Source organism: Borostomias antarcticus, assembly GCF_949987555.1.
Source record: "Borostomias antarcticus genome assembly, chromosome: 1".
Lineage (NCBI taxonomy): Eukaryota > Metazoa > Chordata > Actinopteri > Stomiiformes > Stomiidae > Borostomias > Borostomias antarcticus.
In genome coordinates, this window is record NC_140234.1 from 36,758,848 (window position 1) to 36,783,172 (window position 24,325).

General features: G+C 47.5%; 1 protein-coding gene across 1 annotated transcript; it reads right to left on the bottom strand.

Annotated features, from left to right (window-relative positions):
- Nucleotides 1-471: 471 nt before the first annotated feature.
- clip3 (CAP-GLY domain containing linker protein 3) lies at nucleotides 472-22,201 on the bottom strand (the record flags this gene model as incomplete). Its single annotated transcript, XM_084443077.1, has 13 exons — nucleotides 472-609; nucleotides 851-923; nucleotides 3,486-3,541; nucleotides 4,141-4,264; nucleotides 4,737-4,868; nucleotides 6,801-6,947; nucleotides 7,647-7,782; nucleotides 11,145-11,381; nucleotides 11,709-11,827; nucleotides 12,348-12,509; nucleotides 13,648-13,741; nucleotides 20,054-20,193; nucleotides 22,069-22,201. 13 exons carry the CDS (start codon nucleotides 22,199-22,201, stop codon nucleotides 555-557), a joined length of 1,608 nt encoding a protein of 535 aa, XP_084299203.1. The 3' UTR covers nucleotides 472-554.
- Nucleotides 22,202-24,325: the final 2,124 nt, after the last annotated feature.

Genomic DNA, 24,325 nt, shown 5'->3' on the forward strand with positions numbered 1-24,325 from the left:
GAGATTAAACCAGGTCCTTGGTCTCCAGTGAAACACTGTTTGGATGAAGCAGCAGTGCAGCAGTGTATGAAATAGCTACTTGAATAATCCTCCATTAGAAGCTACTGAACACAGGGTAATGACAACCTCTGATCGGGCTAGAAACAATCTTAGTGGGAGACTCTGGAGGTCGTAAGATAACGTAAACAAACCTATATCTATTAGATCATTGTTTTTGCAGGGTTTGTGTCCCAGATTTACAGTAACAATTATTATATAGAGTCCGATGCCATAGTTAGTGTTATAGAAATGGAATGCAGGACCAGGACGTTTGTTAAGATACAAGGCACTAGGTTTTGCTATAGAACTGCCATCAAACAGGGGCCGGGGACAGGGGGAGGTGTCGCTTCACTATTGTATTTCTGACAACAGTAAGAGTCTGGATAAATAGAGAGAGGATTCTGGGAGAGAAGCAGAATGGAAAGACGGACAGAGAAAGGAGAGCGGTTGATGTGGTGGAGGAGGAGGAGGAGGAGGGGAGGAGGAGGAGGAGGGGAGGAGGAGAGGGGACGTGGTTAGGACTGCATCTCTGCACGCAGCATCCAGGGAAACCAGCAGCAGAACAGCAACCTGGAGAGGAAGAGGAGGAAGAGGAGGAGGAGGAAGAAGAGGAGAAGGAGGAGGAGGATGAAGAGAAATCAGGAGAGGAGGGAGGGAAGAGAAAGAGGAGGGAAGTAGGAAGAGAAAGGGAGAAAGTGTGCTGTCAGTAATCATGGACATATGTTCAACGGTAGATTAGAGGATAATGCAGGTATCCATGTTCATTTGGCTGTAGCCACTACTGACGTGAGGCCAGTATGGAGGTCATTACCTGGATATCGAACTCTCAGACGTGATGTCCTTAGGTGACCTCATCGCGCTGAAGTTCCGTTTTGGCTGCGACACTGGAGTAAACAAACAAACAAACAACAAACTGGTTAACAAGTGAGCAGATCAGAGTTCAGTCTAGAGCAGGCATTCCCAAATTGTGAGGCGGGCCTCCCCTGGGGGGCCCCAAAGAAATTCAGGGGAGGTGCGGAGGGATGGTTAGAAAAAAAAGAAATAAATTAAAGGAAAAACATGCTTTTTGTTTCTGAAATGTCTATGGTTTTTATGAATGAAACGTGATTTTAAAGTTCAGAATATCGAAATAAATAATGGGAGAGATGTATACTAAATTTGTGGATAGTGCAGAGAGAGCCTCCCCCCGCAGGCATGAATGTATTGTGCGAAAACATCATAACGTTAACTAGCAGCAGCTGCCACCGAGCTAACTTAGCTGTGTAACGTTATGGGCTAGCTAACGCTGCCTTGCAAAATGGACAAATTAGGGGGTTGGGGGGGCGCGGGTGTGTCACTCTTTTCAGAGGGGAGGCCCACATTGATGGAGTTTGGGAACCCATGGCCTAGAGTTTCCTCGTCCGCTGGTTCAGTTTATGACTCAGGCAAGGAGAGCTGACTCCAGATCAGCTACTATAACACAGAGCAGCATGTTGCTTTAGTGAACATACAGAGGCCTAGTGGAGAAATTTGTTGGGTGGTGTGAGCAGAACCACCTGCAGCTCAACGTGGGGAAGACCAAGGAGATGGTGGTAGAGGAAGAGGACTCCAACCAGGGGGTTGATGTCGAGGTGGTCCAGTCATACAAGTGGGCAGGGCACACAAATGGGCAGGAAACACCGAGTCCATTTACAAGAAGGGACAGAGTCGACTCTACTTCCTGAGGAGACTTAGGTCCTTTGATGTATGTAGAAGAAGGCTCAGCATGTTGTAGCGTGTGCCATCTTCTTCACAGTGGTGTATCAAAGCAGCGGACGCTGACAGGATGAACAAGCAGGAGGGCAGGCTCTGGGGTCAGCCTGGACTCAGTGAGAGTAGTTCTGGAGAAACGAATGCTGGCCAAACCAAGGGCCATCATAGACCATGTCTCCCCATGACACTCTGGACAGGCAGAGGAGCACCTTCAGCTGCAGACTGATCCTGCCACGGTGCTCTATGGAGCGCTTCTGTAGGTCCTTCCTACCAGCTGCCATGCTTCTGTAGGTCCTTCCTACCAGCTGCCATGCTTCTGTAGGTCCTTCCTACCAGCTGTCATGCTTCTGTAGGTCCTTCCTACCAGCTGTCATGCTTCTGTAGGTCCTTCCTACCAGCTGCCATGCTTCTGTAGGTCCTTCCTACCAGCTGCCATGCTTCTGTAGATCCTTCCTACCAGCTGCCATGCTTCTGTAGGTCCTTCCTACCAGCTGTCATGCTTCTGTTGGTCCTTCCTACCAGCTGTCATGCTTCTGTAGGTCCTTCCTACCAGCTGCCATGCTTCTGTAGGTCCTTCCTACCAGCTGCCATGCTTCTGTAGGTCCTTCCTACCAGCTGCCATGCTTCTGTAGGTCCTTACTACCAGCTGCCATGCTTCTGTAGGTCCTTCCTACCAGCTGCCATGCTTCTGTAGGTCCTTCCTACCAGCTGTCATGCTTCTGTAGGTCCTTCCTACCAGCTGTCATGCTTCTGTAGGTCCTTCCTACCAGACTGTTCAATGTAGCTCCTGCCTGGCGGGATGCCACGGACCTGAGCCAGCTTGGAGGAGCTAAGACAGATTGTCTTGGTGCCCCCCCCCCCCCCCCCTCTCTCTCTCTCTCTCTCTCTCTCTCTCTCTCTCTCTATCTATCTATCTATCTATCTATCTATCTATCTATCTATCTATCTATCTATCTATCTATGGATGAAGAATTTGCTTAGAGAGGTGTTTTATGGTGAAACTAGAAAGGGTGCTCCGAGCACAGGCCTCCGCGCATGAATGCATTTTGTTGGTGTAACTCAGTAGAAATGGTTAAAGTCACACCTCAGTTTATATGTAATAGCCTACCACAGGATTCAGGCTAAGAACATTTATTTTTTCCTAATAGTAAATGAGAATCAGATATTATTTTGTTTAACATGCATAGAAAGATAAGATAATATGTTTTGCTTAAACAGCAAATAAATAAAGTAGATATCTATCTATATAAAGATGATTTGACTCCTCATTGTTACAAAGAGCCACCTATAATGCCTCAACCACTCAGCCAAGCATATGACTTATGCTATCTGAAGAGAGAAAACACTATGAAGAGCCCTTGCAATGAAGAGAAAAAAGAAATCCAGTGAAGAATGTGAGATGCAGTGTCTCCTCTCTTTGCCATTAGCAAATATTTTCTGCATTTCTCCAAGGACCGATAGACTAATATCTAGCTAACATTTCTATGTTTCTCGATCTGGTTATACTTTTAATCTGGATCGCCTAGCCTACATAATGTTAATCTTAAAGAATGAAGACTATTTCACCATTATAAATGATCTTGAATCTTACATGACGCATCATAGCTTTTTGTGTGCTGATGGGGCCCCATGTCGTGCAGTAGGTGCCCTTATTTTCTTTTCGCCCCTGCCCTTCAAACAGCCTGAGTCTGCAACTGAGGATGGGTGTTACTTACTGGTCACCTGGTGGACCTTCTTCACCGTGCCATCTCCCTCTTTGGGCCCACTGATTCTGATAGATACATAAACACCAATAAGTCAGTTACTGGACACTAGAACATCAACACCAATCATTCAGTTACTGGACACTAGAACATCAACACCAATCAGTCAGTTACTGGACACTAGAACATCAACACCAATCAGTCAGTTACTGGACACTAGAACATCAACACCAATCAGTCAGTTACTGGACACTAGAACATCAACACCAATCAGTCAGTTACTGGACACTAGAACATCAACACCAATCAGTCAGTTACTGGACACTAGAACATCAACACCAATCAGTCAGTTACTGGACACTAGAACATCAACACCAATCAGTCAGTTACTGGACACTAGAACATCAACACCAATCAGTCAGTTACTGGACACTAGAGCATCAACACCATTCAGTTACTGGACAGACACACTATTATTTTTATAGGTCTGCATATCATAAGGTAATGCTATATGATACACAGTATATTGCTCTGGTAATATCCACTTTCCTCTGAGACAGTACAGTAAGCAGATCAGCATTTGTCAAGCGGTCTATATGACAATGACTGTTATGTACATTATGTACAGTCTCACAGTTTGCTGAATTCCTAAAGGCAGCGTGGTTACCTTTGAACGCGTGATGGGGGTGCAAAGACCCCGTACTTGGGCAGGCAGCTGAAGTAGCGGACCCCGAACACTGAGCCATCATGTTTCCCTGTGGGGTGTTCCAGCTCTACGCCAAACCAGTAGCCTGGACACACACACACACACATGCACATGTGACGGTAGCACTTTCGTCCGTGTTGTGTTCAACAGCTCGTTTGACCCATGTGGGATTGTCCAGGGTGGGACGTGAACCTGCTCGCAAGTCGGATGTGCAACAACTTTGCCAAGAGAGAGATTTCCCTATCGGCAGGGTTGTTAGCACATCCTTTATACTAGCGGAGTGAGTTTCACCAGCTACTTGCTACCACGACTAGGACTACACTCACTCCACGAGGGTTTACGAGGATTCACGATTCACTTGGTTACACACACACACGTAAGCACACACACGCACACACACACACACACACACACACACACACACACACACACACACACACACACACACACACTGCTAGCCATTTCATTAATTCTTAGTCTACAACACTTCTTAGAAAACCTAATCTTGTGACATTACAGTTTATAACAGACTCTCAGGGAGACACACATAGACAGACCTGGAGCAAAGTCTGTCTTGCCGTAGAAGCGCACGATGCCTTTTTTCTGTCCAGCCACCAGCACCTGGTCCCCCAGGTCCACCTGCAGGTCTGGGTCCACACTGGCCACGGAGGCAGACTTCTTCTTCAGGGCTGCAAGGCAGAACAAGACAAACATCCTTTCGTTGATCACAGAGCACTAAAGAGCAACCACAGACCCTCAAAGGTGAGAGTGAGAGAGACTTATCAACTATCTATCACCAGAGTCTGACTGTAACTGAATCCATATATAATCTCAACTGAGTCAGACTCAGTGATAATAAGTCAGAGTGTCAGAGTTCAGGAGATTCAGCTCCCGACCTCAGTATGGCTGTACAGGAGAGATGGTTATCTTAATGGGTTTCACCTGGACAGACAACAACGGAATATCATTCCTACATCTAACGAGTTTGCAGTATACTTCAGGGAAAAGATTACAACCAGTAATCCAGCCAACCAGGCAAAGGCACAATGTTTTCCCTTTCCCTGATTGACACACATATACAGTATACTCTGCTGTTTTTTTAACTGCATATCTGATGAAGTGCACACTATTGTTAATCACTCCTTGTTCACTGATACTTTCCCCAGTGCTCTTAAAAGTGCCATGGTGAAACTGTCTCCTGAACAAACATAGTTTAGGTTCTTCAGCACTTAGCAACTTTAGGCCAACCTCTAATCTTCAGTTTCTAAGCAAATTTCTGGAAAATTAAAAGTTCTAAACTGGTTCCGGATCTACTGTATCAGGCCAGAAGTTCTTTGTCACCCTTTGTGACAAAGCTCTGTAAGATGGTTGATATAACATCAATCCAGGGTCCTGTAGTTTAGCTCATACATGTTACCCCTTGGCTGTATCATTAGGAAACATGGTATGCAGACGATACTCAACTTTACATCTCTATGTTACCCGAGGATTTGAGCCCCACCAAAAATTATTGGACAATTGGACAGCTGCAAAACATATAGAATGCAGCAGCACGAGTACTGACCAAGACCAGACAAAGACACATTTAAAGTCTGTGCACTGGCTACCTGTGAATTCTCAGAACAGATTTTCTTCCATTGGTTTTTAAATAATTTCAAGCCTGTGCACCACATTAGAGCCAGTCTATGTCAGCCATGCTCTTGAGGTGCTGTATGAGCCGTGTAGAGTCCTGAGGTCCTCTGGTAGGCTACTGGCCTTTTATCTACACCAAGGCTCAGGACTAAGAATATGGAGAGACAGCTTTTAGCTTTTATTCCCCCAGGCTCTGGAATGGCCTGTCAGAGAGCTTGAGGGAGGCCAAAACTGTAGAGATTTTTAAAGCTCTTAAAACACACCTTTTTATTCTTGCTTTCGGATACTCTTCAAGATTCAAGATTCAAGATCAGTTTATTATATGGTTTACACATACAGTACTAGGAATCTGACTAGGGTAATTGCATATGCTGGTGGAGACGACATAAGACAGGGTATAGGACAGGACAAGACAGTGCAAATGCAATGACCAAATACAGTGGAATACAAGATACAATATAACCAATAAAAAGAAAGGCACAAATGCAAAATTACCAGAGGCGTTTTCTCCTATACAGTAAGCCAGGGTATACCTGGCATACCCAAAATAAAGGATTACGCAAAAACTACCAAACTGATTTTCATGAAACATGGTGGACGTGTGTGATCCAACTTAGAACCCATTACATTTTGGAGCAGATCCGAATCACGGGGCGGGTCCACGAGCCGCTCCAACATGGCCGGCCATTCACCATCTTTCATTTTTTGGACTTAAGAGTAAGCTCAGAAGCGAAAAATTCCGCCCATTCATTGTCAATGGGGGAATTGAAATGACCATATCTCGACATGGGAAGGTCACAGAGACACCGGGTTTGACCTAACGAACGCAGCAATACCCAACATGTCCTGTTCACACGCACGTGCGTGAGCACAGAGCCACGAAATACATTCATGGGCGGAGCTCTGTGCGCTCTGAGCACCATTTCTAGTTCACATATGTACTCAATATGACTATTATATATTATATTACTTGACTGCTCCCTCCTCACCTTTCTCCCTCTCCTTCTCCTTCTTGTCCTTCTTGTTCCTCCCGGTGACGCGGGAGAAGTCCATGCGGGGGGTCTTGGGGGTGGAGGTGACGGAGGAGGGGGTCTGCTCATGAGCCTTGGAGATCTTGGACACCGGGGCAAAGATACCTGCCGGAAGACAAGCCGTTTAGAGACACGCCGATTAGAGACACGCCGATTAGAGACACGCTGATTAGAGACACGTTGATTAGTGGCACGCCGATTAGAGACACACTGATTAGAGACACGCCGATTAGAGACACGCCGATTAGAGACACGTTGATTAGTGGCACGCCGATTAGAGACACACTGATTAGAGACACACCGATTAGAGACACGCCAATAAGAGACATGCCTATTAGAGACATGCCGATTAGAGACACGCCGATTAGAGACACGCCAATTAGAGACGAACCCACAAATGAAGGTCAATCATGTCAATCGTCTTCTTGTATGTTTTTCTCAACACACTGGAGAAATCAGTCTCAAGTTGAGCTAAGGCCTAACACAACCAGCGGTTAGTCCAGCGGTTAGTAGAGTGATTAATAAGGCCTAACACAACCAGTAGAGTGATTAATAAGGCCTAACACAACCAGTAGAGTGATTAATAAGACATAACACAACCAGTAGAGTGATTAATAAGACCTAACACAACCAGTAGAGTGATTAATAAGACCAAACACAACCAGTAGAGTGATTAATAAGACCTAACACAGCCAGTAGAGTGATTAATAAGACATAACACAACCAGTAGAGTGATTAATAAGACCTAACACAACCAGTAGAGTGATTAATAAGGCCCGCAGGTAGAGAGGACCATGTCCATACCCAGTTTGGGGGGGCAGATGAAGTAGCGGACTCCCCCCACGCTGCCGTCGTTCTTGCCCTCCGGCTCGTCCAGCTCCACGCCCACCCACTGGCCGCTGGCGAACTCCGTCGTCCCGCAGAAACGCAGCGTGCCAGTCTGACAGGGAGGAACCAGGGCGGGTTAACTGACTGTGTGTGTGTGTGTGTGTGTCTGCGCATGTGTGTGGTGTGTGTGTATATGTGTGTGTGCGTGTGTAGACAGGTTATAACTGAATTCTAGACAGGTTATAACTGAATTCTAGACAGGTTATAACTGAATTCTAGACAGGTTATAACTGAATTCTAGACAGGTTATAACTGAATTCTAGACAGGTTATAAATGAATTCTGGACATGTTATAACTGAGTCCATCCTGGACAACCCCTCCCATCCCCTCCATGACGAGCTGTGGCAGAAGGGGAGCACCTTCGGCCACAGGCTCCTCCCACCCAAGTGCAAAACTGAGCAGTTCAGGCGCTCCTTTGTGCCAGCGGCTAAGTAAGTAAGTAAGTAAGTAAGTAAGTAAGTAATTTACACGGACAGACAGGGGTGAGGTGTATTCTGTATTAATATACAGATAAGTGTAAAAATATATTAGATATTAGTCTGACAGACAGGTGTGGATCTTTAAGTGTATGAGTATATTCTACATTAGCTGGACATACAGGTGTATGTCTGCATGTCTACAGACAGGTGTAGGTCTACCCACCTGCTTCAGAGGCGGAGGTGATGAGTTGTCATCACTGCTGTGATGTTGTGGCAGCTACGTTTGACAGGGAACACACGGTTCAGTGTGTCAGTCCTGATGTAAGAGTCCTTTACACAGTACAGCAGGGCTTAGGGACCCATGTATACAGCAGCATGATGGCCGCTTGCTTACTGGTCGTACACAGGCAGCAAGTATCTTTTCAGGCCATTTAATGGTCTCATGCACACACAACGTTTGGTTTGCTCATAAATTGTCTTCATTACTTTGGGCTCCTGCTCAAGGTGGAGAACATGGCGTTTCTCTGTCCTCCCACTCCCTCTCTCTAACGCTACCCTCACTCCCTCTGACCCCTGACCCCTCATCTCTCTAACGCTACCCTCACCCCCTCTGACCCCTGACCCCTCATCTCTCTAACGCTACCCTCACCCCCTCTGACCCCTCTCCCCTCATCTCTCTAGCGCTGCCCTCACCCCCTCTGACCCCTGACCCCTCATCTCTCTAACGCTACCCTCACCCCCTCTGAGCCCTCTCCCCTCATCTCTCTAGCGCTACCCTCACCCCCTCTGACCCCTCTCCCCTCATCTCTCTAACGCTACCCTCACCCCCTCTGACCCCTCTCCCCTCATCTCTCTAACGCTACCCTCACCCCCTCTGACCCCTCTCCCCTCATCTCTCTAGCGCTGCCCTCACCCCCTCTCCCCTCATCTCTCTAACGCTACCCTCACCCCCTCTGACCCCTCTCCCCTCATCTCTCTAACGCTACCCTCACCCCCTCTGACCCCTCTCCCCTCATCTCTCTAGCGCTACCCTCACCCCCTCTGACCCCTCTCCCCTCATCTCTCTAGCGCTACCCTCACCCCCTCTGACCCCTCTCCCCTCATCTCTCTAACGCTACCCTAACCTAGCCTGGTATGACCATCCCGATCTAGCAAGCTCACTGCTTCGCTCCGCAATATCGGTCTGGCCTTCGCCCCATAGAGAGCGATTATGTGGGCGGGGGTACTTGCCTTGACAGACAAACACCTTCAGCCAATCAGTGTTCAGCGTTCAGCCAAATCCAGTCGGAAGAACGGCAAAAACGTCTTTTCCACCGAGAAACTAGTGCACTAGTGCAAACACTCGTTTAAGTGTTGTGATTAAGTCTATTTCTGCAATAACTGCACTTATAGCTGCGTTTATTCTTCTAACGTTAACGTTACCACTCGTTGCTTCGGGAGCCGGCATGTTTGTTTAGCGAGCGGCAGGGACACGAACCAATCAGGGGCTGCTTTCCACTGTGGGGCGGGACAGCAGTTAAAACGCAGTCCCTGATTGGCCCGGTATGGTCTGGATTTTGGCATAATCGCTCTGGAGGAGGTGAAGGCCAGACCGTTCTACGTTAGTGAAACAGAATGTGAGCTCTCGAGAACGGGATGGTCGTACCAGGCTAAACCTAACCCCCTCTGACCCTCTCCCTCCACCTTTTAACATTATCAGGACAGTGAAGGAGAGGTTCCACAACAGCTTCTTTCCTGACGCGGTCCGCAAGCTCAACAGCCAACAGCTGCAATAGACTGACAGACGACCCCCCCTGGCCAGACTGCCCCCCACGACCCATTATATCCCACCACCACCCCTCTGCCTAGACAGTTAACCCCCCCCACGACTGGACTGTTCTGATGGACCAGTGTTTGAATCCCCTGTCGGCCTACCCACCCCCCCAGACCAACAACTAATCACTTGATCTGATTAGTCACTTGATCTCTTCTCACTTGATCTGATCTTGAACTGATTAGCACTGATAAGGTACAGTAAGGACAACGAGTACAAGAATCCCAATGTACCTGTACCTGTTACACATGGCGAATAAACTTTCTATTCTGTTAACGCTAACCCCCTCTGCCCCCTCTCACCCCATCTCTCCAGGTTGTTGCCCACCTTCTAACCCAACCGTCTTCTCTCTGCCCCCCCTCCCTCCACCTCCCCCTTGCTTTCCCTTCTCTCTCCATCCTAAACCCTCTCCCTCTCTCCACCCTCCTCCCCCTCTCTCTCCACCCTCCTCCCCCTCTCCCTCCACCCTCCTCCCCCTCTCTCTCCACCCTCCTCCCCCTCTCCCTCCACCCTCCTCCCCCTCTCTCCACCCTCCTCCCCCTCTCTCTCCACCCTCCTCCCCCTCTCTCTCCACCCTCCTCCCCCTCTCCCTCCACCCTCCTCCCCCTCTCTCTCCACCCTCCTCCCCCTCTCCCTCCACCCTCCTCCCCCTCTCTCTCCACCCTCCTCCCCCTCTCTCTCCACCCTCCTCCCCCTCTCTCTCCACCCTCCTCCCCCTCTCTCCACCCTCCTCCCCCTCTCCCTCTCCCTCCACCCTCTCTCTCTCCACCCTCCTCCCCCCCTCTCTCTCCACCCTCCTCCCCCTCTCCCTCCCCCTCTCCCTCCTCCCCCTCTCTCTCCACCCTCCTCCCCCTCTCCCTCCACCCTCCTCCCCCTCTCTCCACCCTCCTCCCCCTCTCCCTCTCCCTCCACCCTCCTCCCCCTCTCCCTCCACCCTCCTCCCCCTCTCTCTCCACCCTCCTCCCCCTCTCTCCACCCTCCTCCCCCTCTCCCTCTCCCTCCACCCTCCTCCCCCTCTCCCTCCACCCTCTTCCCCCTCTCTCTCCACCCTCCTCCCCCCCTCTCTCTCCACCCTCCTCCCCCTCTCCCTCCCCCTCTCCCTCCTCCCCCTCTCTCTCCACCCTCCTCCCCCTCTCCCTCCACCCTCCTCCCCCTCTCTCTCCACCCTCCCCCTCCCCTACCTTCATGTCGTCCAGCAGGATGCGGTCTCCCAGCTTCAGGCCCAGGGAGGAGAGCATGAGGTTCCCGGGGATGTTGTCGTAGTTGGGCAGGGTGGCACGGGGCAGGTTGCAGCTGAGCGGCACGGCGTCCAGCAGCAGCTGCTTCAGCTCCTTGGCCACCATGGCGGCCTCGGCCTTGTCCAGGCTCATGTCCATGGGGTCGGGGACTACCTCCTCGGGGCCCTGGCCCTTGTCATTCTGGAGGGAAGGGAGAGGGAGGGGAGAGGGAGGGAGAGAGGGAGGGAGAGAGGGAGGGAGAGAGGGAGGGGAGAGGGAGGGAGAGAGGGAGGGGAGAGGGAGGGAGAGAGGGAGGGGAGAGGGAGGGAGGGAGAGAGTGAAAGGTGAGGCAGGGAGGGAGGGCGAGATTAAGGGAAAAGGAGAGACGGCCCGAGTTTGAATTACAGTGGACAATAATGGACAATATTGGACTACTAAAGACAGTTGCCTGTTCATAAAGAGACGTTGAGAACATTTAGAAGCGGACATACAGTGGAGACGAACACACGGCGGTTTTGTCTCCCCTACCCTGATGGTGGCGTTGGCCCCGTGCTCCAGCAGACACTTGACGGAGCCCAGACACAGGTTGGAGGCGGCGATGTGCAGGGCCGTGCCGTGGTGGAAGTCACTACACGTCGAGTTCAGCACTACGGAGAGAACACACACACACACACACACACACACACACACACACACACAAGAGTCACACTTACACACAGGAACACACACTTGACCTGCTACTTCCTGCCTCTCTACTCAGGACAGTAGCCACTGGAACCTTCTGGGCTTCCAGGGATACAGAGAGACCCTGTGGCCTGGTCTGGCTGCAGACTGAATGAAGGTTTATAGGATGAAACCGACCAATCAATGATCACGGTGAGGATCAATGGGAGGGGCTAATGAAATGGAGCTGGGTCAATACTCAGAGGGGCTGGGGGGGGTGGGGGTGGGGGGGGGGTGATCTACAGTGGTTAAAGAGTCTGTGTTTGTGTGTTCGGTGTGTGCATGGGTGTGTGTGTCCAATAAGGAGTGTGGACACACTTTGACAGCTTCTTGTGGAGAGACAGGAGCAAGACAACTATGTCTTTGAACAGCCTTGTGTCTGTATCTGTGTGTGTGTGTGTGTGCGTGTGTGTGTGTGTGTGTGTGTGTCTGGTGTGTATGTACCTCTGGGTTTGGAGACCTTGAGCAGGACTCTGATGAGCTCTGGGACGTCGAAGTAGGCGGCGTAGTGAAGGGCGTTCATGTTGGTCCAGCGACTTCTCAGACTGACGTCGGCGCCCAGAGAGATCAGCTGACTGGAGAGACGCAGGGCAGCGGCGGGGTCACCTGCACACGCCACACACGTTCACTCGGTCTCTCTCTTTCGTTTGGTTGTCGAACTGATGAATTCATTCATTAATTTCACTCACGCATTTGTTTGATTATTCATTCACTCGTTGAATTGATTCAGTCTCTCGCTCACTCGTTCATCTTCGTTTAGCAACTCACACCCGTTCACTCCAGATTCTGAGAGCAGGAGCAGACGTGCAGAGCTGTCGTTTTTACTAGAGGTCAAAGAGAGAGACCAGGACAGAGAGATGAGGACAGAGAGATGAGGACAGAGAGGTCAGGACAGAGAGATGAGGACAGAGAGACCAGGACAGAGAGATGAGGACAGAGAGGTCAGGACAGAGAGATGAGGACAGAGAGACCAGGACAGAGAGATGAGGACAGAGAGACCAGGACAGAGAGATGAGGACAGAGAGGCCAGGACAGAGAGATGAGGACAGAGAGACCAGGACAGAGAGGTCAGGACAGAGAGATGAGGACAGAGAGACCAGGACAGAGAGGTGAGGAAAGAGAGACCAGGGCAGAGAGATGAGGACAGAGAGGCCAGGACAGAGAGATGAGGACAGAGAGGCCAGGACAGAGAGATGAGGACAGAGAGACCAGGACAGAGAGGTCAGGTCAGAGAGGTGAGGGCAGAGAGACCAGGTCAGAGAGGTGAGGGCAGAGAGACCAGGACAGAGAGACCAGGTCAGAGAGACCAGGACAGAGAGACCAGGTCAGAGAGGTGAGGACAGAGAGGCCAGGACAGAGAGATGAGGACAGAGAGACCAGGACAGAGAGGTGAGGGCAGAGAGACCAGGACAGAGAGGTGAATACAGAGAGACCAGGACAGAGAGGTGAGGACAGAGAGACCAGGTCAGAGAGGTGAGGGCAGAGAGACCAGGTCAGAGAGGTGAGGACAGAGAGACCAGGACAGAGAGGTGAGGACAGAGAGACCAGGACAGAGAGACCAGGTCAGAGAGGTGAGGGCAGAGAGACCAGGACAGAGAGACCAGGTCAGAGAGGTGAGGGCAGAGAGACCAGGACAGAGAGACCAGGACAGAGAGGTGAGGACAGAGAGACCAGGACAGAGAGGTGAGGGCAGAGAGACCAGGACAGAGAGACCAGGTCAGAGAGGTGAGGGCGAGTGTCCTACCCACGCCGTGGGCCCCGGCCTTGCAGCTGTAGTGGAGCAGAGTCATGTCCGTCAGCCCATCACGGTCGTTGACATGGCAACCACGCTTCAGGATCTGCAACCGGAGAGCACGCTTATCAGTGGGGGAGGAGGTAGAGGAGGAGGGAGGAGGGGGAGGAGAGGGGAGGAGAGGAGGAGGGGATGGAGGGGGGAGGAGGGGGAGGAGAGGAGGAGGGGGACTAGAGGAGGAGGGGGGAGGAGAGGGGGAAACGAAGGGAAAGATGCAACTGCTGGACATCTGATACATTCAGACCTATATCGATAGCAGGTAGGGCCCAGGAATTTAAAACGTCTAAATCAATACTATGAGACACTACAGTCAGCCAGTCGCCCCGCCAGCTCCCTGTCTAAACCAGGGATAATCAGCTCCCTGTCTAAACCAGGGATAATCAGCTCCCTGTCTAAACCAGGGATAATCAGCGAGGAGGTGGGCGCTTTACGCTTTTAAGGTACGACATTTACAGTTTTAAGGCACAACGTGGTGTCGTACCTTAAAACCGTATAACGGCATATAATTGATTATCCCGCTTATACAGTACCATGGTCATTTGACAACAATATTCAATAAAAGCATTCGCAAATAGAAAAGAATATGTGCCATGTACTCATATTTTCAAGGAATATATTACATGTATTTGTTCTTTGCTCACTGCTGACTGTCATATAGTTCCTTTGTGCTGCGCTGTAACTGCTTGGCAAACACCCGTGTGACAATGAGTGTGACAATGAATAAAGCTAATTTTATGCTAGCAAGCCTTTCCGTCAATAACTTTGCCTATGATTAACAGTGAAATGTGACCGTGCTTTTTGAAGAAAAGGCCAGCTTGCCAGACATGTCATTGTCCTTAAATCAATAACTTTTTTCATGTCAAATATGCATAGCTATCCTTCACTTATCAGGTAACATCCTGTCCCTGCAATGAATGTGATTGTAGGACAGACAGTGATGGGCTATACCACAACATGAAAACAAAGTTAGGGGCAATGAGGTGTTTGGCTATCACAAACAGTTTGTTGGCAAATAGATTTGACAACTGGACAATTGATATGTCGCACAGCAAATATGCAGTATCCTACACTTTGTTCATGGCTAGCTAGCGATTACAGTAGCTAGTTTGGGTTACTGTCAAAGCTGTCGCTCTTTAATGTTGCTAGAGTTAGAGCTTGACAGCGCATTCATTTAGATCGGTGATTAAACTTCAGCTGAATTACGTGTGCATTATACAGTTTTAACGCACATCTGCTGGTCAATCAGAAAAAAGTATTCACCCAGGCCATTGTATAAAGGTCAAATAATCCATACACTCAGGCTCAGTTCATGTAGAGTGATTGTCAGCTGTAGCTTGTCAAGGCCTATTCTCCCGGGACTGCGTAGCAGAGAGAAACTCCTCAGGATGAGCCCCAGGGACCTGCCATGACTGACAGGTGAGGGTAGGAGAAGAGAGGTGGGGGTCAGTCCGGCACTATCCAGCCACTACAGGGAAGATAATTATCCACTACCGTCAATCAACAGTGACAGGATGAGCTTGCACTTTCTCATTCACTCACCCTCTATACCTTTCCTCTCTTCTCCCCTTCTGCACCCCCCCGACGCTCAACTCTAAAATCCTGCTCATGCAAAGAGAGGTGTGTGTGTGTGTTTGTGTGTGTGTGTATGTGTGTGTCTATCTCCCTGACACTCCCAGACAGGTCCTCTCCTGGGACCAGGAGCTGACACTAAGTAGTCTACGCACGTTCATGATTTAACATGGGTTTCATAGACAGATCTCCTCAGCGACTAGTCTGCTTCCAAGTCTGCTCTCAACCTTCCATTCCATAGACTGGCTGAGGGAATATGGCTGATTATAGAAATGGCACTACAGTGTTTTTGTGTGTGTGTGTGTGTGTGTGTGAGAGAGAGAGAGAGAGAGAGAGAGAGAGAGAGAGAGAGAGAGTGGCCTGAGTGATTTAAGGTCTGTCTCAGTGCAGAGTGTGTCTGGATAATGGAGAGGCCTTATTATCTCAGCCATCTATCAAGCGCGCACACACACACACGCTCACACACAGACACACACATACACACGCATACATGATGGAGTCTCATGAGACTCTATGAACTCAGGCTGACTCTAGGATCAATATCAACCAGCTCTGGACAGCGAGAACCATAAAAATATTCACCCTAGACGGATTTTTCAATGTTTCAGTGACCTAGAACGTCGTTTGTGTGTGAATTTCAAAAATACCCGTGTTCATGTGGACAGGGCCTCACCACTGTGTTCTTTAAGATAAGGTGAGCTGGTCATCTCTTTCTTTAAGGCATAACTATCACTGGAATACAGTGCATATTGCAATACATTGCAATGCTCTACATAATTTACTGAAAATTAAAAGAAAAACTGCAGAAAATAAAATTCCACCCCCCACTCCTTGGAGGTGATCCTGAGGGCGGAGGGAATGTAACGACATTTTAAATCCATGAGGAGGGGTATTGTGGGCAGGCAGGCTGGAGGTCATGTGGAGTTAGACACATCATCTATTCAAAAACTCACCGCTATCATTTTGCATCATGTATGGGTTGGAAGCTGAGAAGAATTATCTACAGAGGTTGATGGGCTAAGCCTAGAGGGCGCCCTATGTTAAGAAGGCATCGTTCAGTAAAATGAGTAGGCTGAGTTATTACATTTAGTATAAAGTAAATCAGATTAATAGGATAATTATTTCAGTACCAGTCCCCCTCCCCCAGTCCAGTAGTTTATCACTCTAACTTAGTTTAGACATGCTCCCACCCTTATCTTATTGGTTTTGTTGATTTTTTGTATTTTTTATTTATTTATATTTTTTATATTTATATTTATATTAACATTTAATGTTAGCATCACACAAACATTTCCATGTGATCTATTTGCAGGTAAATACATGACATTGTATATTCATGTTTGTCATGAATCTCAATTAAGCACTTTTCAAACAAAAACAGAATTTAAAAAATATATAAATAATATACACATAGGGAGAGGTCTTTACATTACATTTACATTTATTTTACAGTCTTTACAGCACAGATATATTAACTTGTGAAAATAAAATCAGGTCTATGGGGTGTTAAAGAGTTAATAAAATCAGGTCTATCGGGTGTTAAAGAGTTAACCCACTTTTTACATTTATGATTAACAAAAGCTGTCATCTTTTCCATTATGTAATTTCCATCCACACATTCACAGTTGGGCTCTCCTGTGACAGCCATTTTCTAGTAAGGGTCTTTTTTACTAGCTACCAATAGTACATTCATCAAATATTTATCTCTTTTCCACCAGTCTTGAGGTACATTACTGTATATACCCAAAGTATACAGTTTCACTCCCTAGAGGTATAGTACAGTTAAAAATATCTTGTATGGCATTGTGTATCTTTCTCCAATAATCTTTGATTCAAGGACCATGCCGGTCTAAATATGATTTGAGCTCCTTAAACTAGTCAACCAAAGTATATCACATTACCGCAATCAATTTTCCAAAGCAAAGCTCACGTTAAAAGATATTAGCATTTTCGCGTTTTACTTACATTTCAAAAGTTGAACGTGTTGGCTTTAAAACATTTTAAAATTGTTCCCTCGTTGCGCTGACAAACTCGCCCCAGTTAGTCTCAATTAATTTTCATCTTTTAACATGAGCTTTACTTCAAAATGGATTGCGATAATGTGATGTATGTTGGATGACTAGTTTTAGGAGATCAAATCATATTTAGGTATTTCGGTATTATCCTTTAATCCCAGGAGACATGACAGTGGTATGCAGTTTGTTTCCACATTTTCTCTAGCAAATTGGGGGGGTTAGAATAATAATGAGACTTCTGAAAGGGTGTAATAAAATATCTAATCAAGCTTTTTCAACCAAATTCCCTCCATTTCTGCAAACTAGTACGTACATCTATTGATATCTCCATATTATTGCCCATTCTTCCTCAAATATAGATATATTTCCTTCCTTTTCCCATTTGGTTTTAATATATGGGGTATAATGCGTTTTAAGGTGTGACAGACCCAATACATGCGTGGAATAATTCTACTATCAGAATCCAAATGATATGCTTTTTTAAATGGTTCTATCAAACATGTACTTGCCTCCGTGGCATTTTCCACCTCCCTGACATTCCTGCTTCACTCTTCTTCATCCCCTGTTGTCTCAGCCTTCCCACCATCTGACTCTATCCCCCTGCACCACCTGCACACAACCTCTGACTGTTCCGCACACACATGGCACACACTATTAATATAACATCGCTCATCTATCACACTACACTCTGCATACACACTGGACACTTTTTATATATATATATATATATATATATATATATATATATATATATATTTTTAGCTAGCTACGCCATCTTGTGCTGGTGTAGGAGAGCTGTTCTCTGTTTTCTTCAGTGTTTTCTTCGTTTGCAGGCTCTGCAATGATGCTTTTAATGACGCTTCCATCCCTTGTCCCCATTCTTGCCCCTCTTGCTAGGTCATATCAACAAATATTATATTTGACGGTTTTACAGGGCAAAGTAAATATTTTTCGGAGGACCTGTTAGTTAGGCTGCCATTCAGGTCCAGTTTTGTTGATTTCTATTTTAATTATTTATTGTTTCTAACGCAAAGACATCATCTCCAGACGCCGCTAAAAAAGGAGTATAGGTTCATGAGTTTTGGGAAGTTCTCTGTGTTCCTCTGATAAGCAATAGAACAGTCTATTGCTTAGGAACCTGTGTCCCTTTAGAGAGAACGCTATTTGGATGCCAGTAGTGATTATACGTGTTAGCTGATGGAAGATGGGGAGGGAAAAAAGGGTGTGTTCCCCTCATGATTATTTAGAATGAACTGTATATAACTTATGTATTTTAACTGTATATAACGTATGTGTTTTAACTGTATATAACGTATGTGTTTTAACTGTATATAACGTATGTGTTTTAACTGTATATAACTTATGTGTTTTAACTGTATATAATGTATGTGTTTTAACTGTATATAACTTATGTGTTTTAACTGTATTTAACGTAGGCCTATGTGTTTTAACTGTATATAACGTATGTGTTTTAAAGGATTCAGTTGCTCAGCGCTGATCACCTCCAACAACGTGCTCCGTTGTTGTATTAATAAAGATCCATATAACTACGAAGACTTAACCTCCGGCTCATTTAAATCCACAGTATCAATCAGTGAATTCTATCCTTCATTTTATATATCTATATCTATTCCCTGACTTGTTCTGTATATTTTCTTTGTGCAAAGAAAAGTATATTGTATCTACAGTAGGACCCCACTTATCCGAACCCAACGGGACCGAAGGTCGTTCGTATCCCTGAAATGTCCGGATGACTGAAATTTATGTTAAAATGCACCAAATTCAATAAGTTTTATACTTGTTTCATATAGACTCATAATAGACCAATAAATACCCTTATTTTTTTGTGAAAATGCATCAAATTGCAATCAAATAGCCAACTAAACTCATATAGCCTAGCCTATAATAGGCCTACAGTAGCCTATAATAAAATAACCGAATTTCCACTTGAGTGCGTGCTTTGATCAAATACAGTAGCCTACTTTATTCTCAAATGAGGCGCTGCATCGATAGGCTACTGTATTCGCAGAACAAAATGGTATAGCCTAAAAACAACCCAACATTAGAACAATTACAGCAAATGATAATCAATAAATAAATAAATGAAATGACAGACAAGTTGTCGTGTCTTAGGCTATTGTAGCCTAAAAGAAAGTCTCTAAAACAACCGATGTAGGCTAACGTGGGCTGTAGGCTATTATTTAACAAATACAGTAGGTCTAGTAGGCTAATCTACATGCCCACAACACGTCTGTGTTCCTGAAGTCCATTAACTGGGAACGAAAAATGACTCGATGCTCCTCTGCTTCAGGTTGCTGACGCGCTTTCTGGCTACCAAGGAATGCAGCTCTCGCGCAGCAGACTCGTTTGCGTTTTGCGCTGGACATTAGAGTAACAAAGAAATGAAACGTGACAGTAGGCTACAGCCTACAGGGAACATGTAGGTCTACATACAGTTCTGTCTTTTTTCACAGTAGGGTACAGTACTGTAATGAAAATCCCACCAGTAACCAGATATAGCAGGCTAAAAAAAAAAAGAAGTTTTTTAAGCCTGTCCGGTAGACCGGGAGGTTCGGATCTCTGAAGTTCGGATGAGTGGGGTCCTACTGTATATAGTATAGCAGAAAATCAATACAGTATAAAAAATATTGCTATGTACTGTATAGCTGTATGGATTTTATTGCACAGCCCTAGTTGTATGGACGGGGCTGGAAGGTTTGAGTTAGTATCCAGGTGCGTGAGACACTGAGAGGGGCGGGGCGCCCATCACCCACCTCGCTGCCAATGACGTCTATCTTGTGCTGGACCTGGGGAACCCACTGCCGGATGATGGCGAACAGCTCGGGGATGGTGGTCCGCGGGTCCAGCAGAATCTCCAGGCAGGCTGGGTCATTTGGGTCGAAGAACGTGAAGGCTGGAGGGGTGGAGGAGTAGGAACGAGAGGGGAGGAGGGGGAGGAGAGAGGAGGAAAGGGGAGGAGGGGGAGGAGAGGGGAGGAGAGAGGAGGAGGGGGAGGAGAGGGGAGGAGGGGGAGGAGAGAGGAGGAGGAGGGAGGAGGGGAGGAGGGGGAGGAGAGGGGAAGAGGGGAGGAGAGGGGAGGAGAGAGGAGGAGTGGGAGGAGAGGGGAGGAGAGAGGAGGAGGGGGTGGAGAGGGGAGGAGAGGGGAGGAGAGGGGAGGAGGGGAGGAGGAGGGGGAGGAGAGGGGAGAAGAGGGGAGGAGGGGAGGAGGAGGGGGAGGAGAGGGGAGGAGAGGAGAGAGGAGGAGGGGGAGGAGAGAGGAGGAGGGGGAGGAGAGGGTAGGAGGGGGAGGAGAGAGGAGGAGAGGGGAAGAGAGGGAGGAGAGGGGAGGAGAGAGGAGGAGGTGGAGGAGAGGGGAGGAGGGGGAGGAGAGAGGAGGAGAGGGGAGGAGAGGGGAGGAGGGGGAGGAGAGAGGAGGAGAGGGGAGGAGAGGGGAGGAGGGGAGGAGGGGGAGGAGAGGGGAGGAGGGGGAGGAGGGGGAGGAGAGGAGAGGTATGAATAAGTGGGGGGAACGTGGTGGAGAATGACAGGAATATAAATTAATATTTTTTTTCATCATCATCAACTCTTTAAAAATCTGCCTCTCTTGCGGTTTCTAGTTCTGCCCACACAGCAAGTGAATGACTTCTGAGTATTTAACTGCTATAGGTACCAATAAATATGATTTGTGTTTTACATTCAAGCTAGTGTGTTACCATGCATCACCATGGAATAGCATGTAGCACAGAGAATACCAGAACAGAATATGATAGGACAGGGAGCATATAGAACACTGTACAGTATATGAAGCTTGCTGTAAAGTAGGCAAACTCAGTCTAAAAAGGCTTGGTCACGCTGGCAAGAAGGACCCATTTCTATTCATTGGAATGAGATGGAATCAGGCCAGCATGGCCCATCTGATATGCACATCAATTCAGCCTCTCCACTAACAAACAAACAGACTCGGTCCATCTACTGACAGGATCAATATATCCATATAAAATACATTCAACAAACCAATATCATCATATAAAGAGTATAGAAGGTTATGAAGGGACACCATTTCATTAAGTTTTCAGTCATCTAATTGAGTCATCTGTTGTTGTTGTTGTTGGTTGTTAAGGCAATGTATGTGTGCAGGCATGTGTATGTGTGTGTGTGTATGTGTGTGCGTGCGTGCGTGTGTGCGTGTGTGTGTGTGTGTGTGTGTGTGTGTGTGTGTGTGTGTGTGCGTGTGTGTGTGTGCTTGGTGAAAGGCCCGTGAACAGAGGCCACAACACATGGCCATGAGCCCAGACTGCACCAGGGTATTGAAACTGAAATGTGACATTCAACACGATGAATAGTCCCTTACTCCACTTACTCCAAGTAACTAAGACCTGTGTGTCTCTACCATGTTCTATCTCTGTTCCAGTGTCCTGTGTTCCAGTGTTATACTCATTGGTGTGAGTAGAGGGAACACAGCCAGGAGAAAAGCCCCACAAACATTAACACTGCCTACAACAGAAAAACAAGCATTTAAGGGACCTGTACAGATGTGTGTGCTAAAGTCATGTTCAATGTCTGTATTGTTTTGCTGTTATTTCCTTGTTTTATTGAGAATATGTTCTCATGTTTTTACCTAGGACCCACCTTTGTACAGCACTTTGGTCGACTGCTGTTTTTTTAGACTCAATAAATACATTTTGATTTGATTTGATTTGAAAGTCAGGTTGTAATGTAATCAGATGAGATGCACTTGTGAGTTCTGGCAAGTGGTAACGTAATCATATTGTTTGGCTCTAGGACCCACCGTAGTCTTTGGGCAGGGGGGCCTGGGCAGAGGGGTGCACCATGGGCCTCTTGCGAGGCTCGTGGACGGGGCTCTGATACTCAGAGGCAGGCTGGGCCTCCTCCTCCACCTCCCCGGTCTCCTCTTTAGTCATGATGCTTGTGTCTGGGCCTGGGGAGGAGAGGGAGGACAAACAATGTTAAATCATCAATAGAATTTTTGGCAATATAGTTCAATAGTTACAGTGAGAGACTCAAATGTGTCTAATGTTAGTCTGATTCAGGAGACACTGGCATCGTGTAATTTTTCGGTGCTCCCCCACAGGGTCGAACCATAGGGCCCCTCCCACACAATTATCTAAAACCAATAATAGATTGACATGGGATAGACATTGTGTTCACTTCATGCTTTTAAAAAAAAGTTTATATTTTTAGATCAGCAACAGGCATCATTGACAAATGACTTTACATTTTTTGTAACATTATGGTCTTGTAGAACATTCGTCTCATAGTAGCCTACAGTATTTGAAAAGATCACACAACACAACGGTTCAAGCAACATAACATTCTGTGTAAAAGAAACGTAGCCTACCAAAACAAACATCCCGTAGGCTACATAGTAGAGGTTGCTGCAGTCCGGAGCTGCTTTCTACATGTTGTATTATTTTATTTGAGCGCGTCTCCTGGCACTGCGAAAAGTCCTATACTGTAACCTATAAGGCAGCATGTCCACTAGTCAGTGACGCACCCTTGAATCACTTGTGGCCGTTTCACTCGGTTTCACTTCCTGTCACGCGCCGGCCGACGCCATTATTAGTTGACTCAAATGTGTCTGTAGGATTGTTAATATGCCACTTTATTAAGTTTTTAAAAAATAAGCCCTGACCTCCACGTTTGGGGAGATTTCTGGCCAGGGTCTGTTTGCCCCTCTCACTTTTATCCTCTCCTGATTCGACACGGCACATGATATTCACTTGGAATCTGCATAGAATAGACTATACTAATATGAAGCGTCTAGACTTTGCACGTTGCAAGCGAATACATCGCCACCGGAACTTGCATCATCCACTTTCCGATTTTGCACCCCTGTTGGTTTTGAATGGGTTTGAGATAATCATAGCACGTTGAATGTCCTAGTGGACATGCAGGGTAACACTCTTTAGATCTAGACTGCGAGTGCATCGGTCTCTCCCAGTCTCTCTTTTGATATTGCACTCCTCAAATATGGCTGGATTAGTTTGTTTATGTTTTGAGAAAGATTTCTCAGCACTGGCAAAAGTCACAGATATTGTTAAAAACAATTTAAGTGCTGGGGCTACTGTATAGTAGAGCATTTCAAAGGGACAGGATCTGAAAAGGAAACTCGCTGACAAGTCATCTTAATACTGGGCTGGGTGGCGGACTCTCAGATCCATGTCTGTTGTGCGCAAATATTCACAGGGAAGCAGAAAAGACAATCGCTGTGCAAGTCCAACTTTCAGCTCATTCTAACAAATCTACAGTATTTGAGTAGGGCAACAGCAATGTCGATATTTGCGTAAAATACTGCCACTATAAAATGTTTAGTGTATTAAATGTTTAGTCTAGTGGAGCCTCCTATGTTCCAGGGCCCCCCCCCACACTGCTGGGGATGCAGGGGTGTCCGCTACACCTGTGTCAGGAGAAAGTGTAGGCCAACTCCCCTCCTCTCCATGTTGAATGTGAACTTCACTAGTCCTTGTGGATTTGAAAGGTGTGGCCTGCAATAAGACATGTCATGACTCCTCCCTCCAGCTCTATCCCACGCCCACATCAATCCAGTAATCCACTGCAGGCCGTAATGCTGAATACAGTAAGTGAGTGAGTGGACATTTTCGGGGAAGGCGGGAGGAGAATCGCCAACATTTTCCGTAATCGGCCAATGGGAGCTACAGGAAGTGATTTCCTGTGAGAGTGTAGTTGGTTCCCATGGCAGCATCTCCCTGGCGAGCCTCCAGATGCTCTTCTCCCTCCCTCTCTCCCCTCTCTCCCCCCTCTCTCTCCCTTCTCTCCTCCCTCTCTCCCCCCTCTGTCCTCCCTCTCTCCCCCCTCTCTCTCCCCTCTCTCCCCCCTCTGTCCTCCCTCTCTCTCCCCTCTCTCCCCCCTCTGTCCTCCGTCTCTCCTCCCTCTCTCCCCCCTCTGTCCTCCCTCTCTCCCCCCTCTCTCTCCCCTCTCTCCCCTCTCTGTCCTGTCTCTCTCCCCCCTCTCTCTCCCCTCTCTCCCCCCTCTGTCCTCCCTCTCTCCCCCCTCTCTCCCCTCTC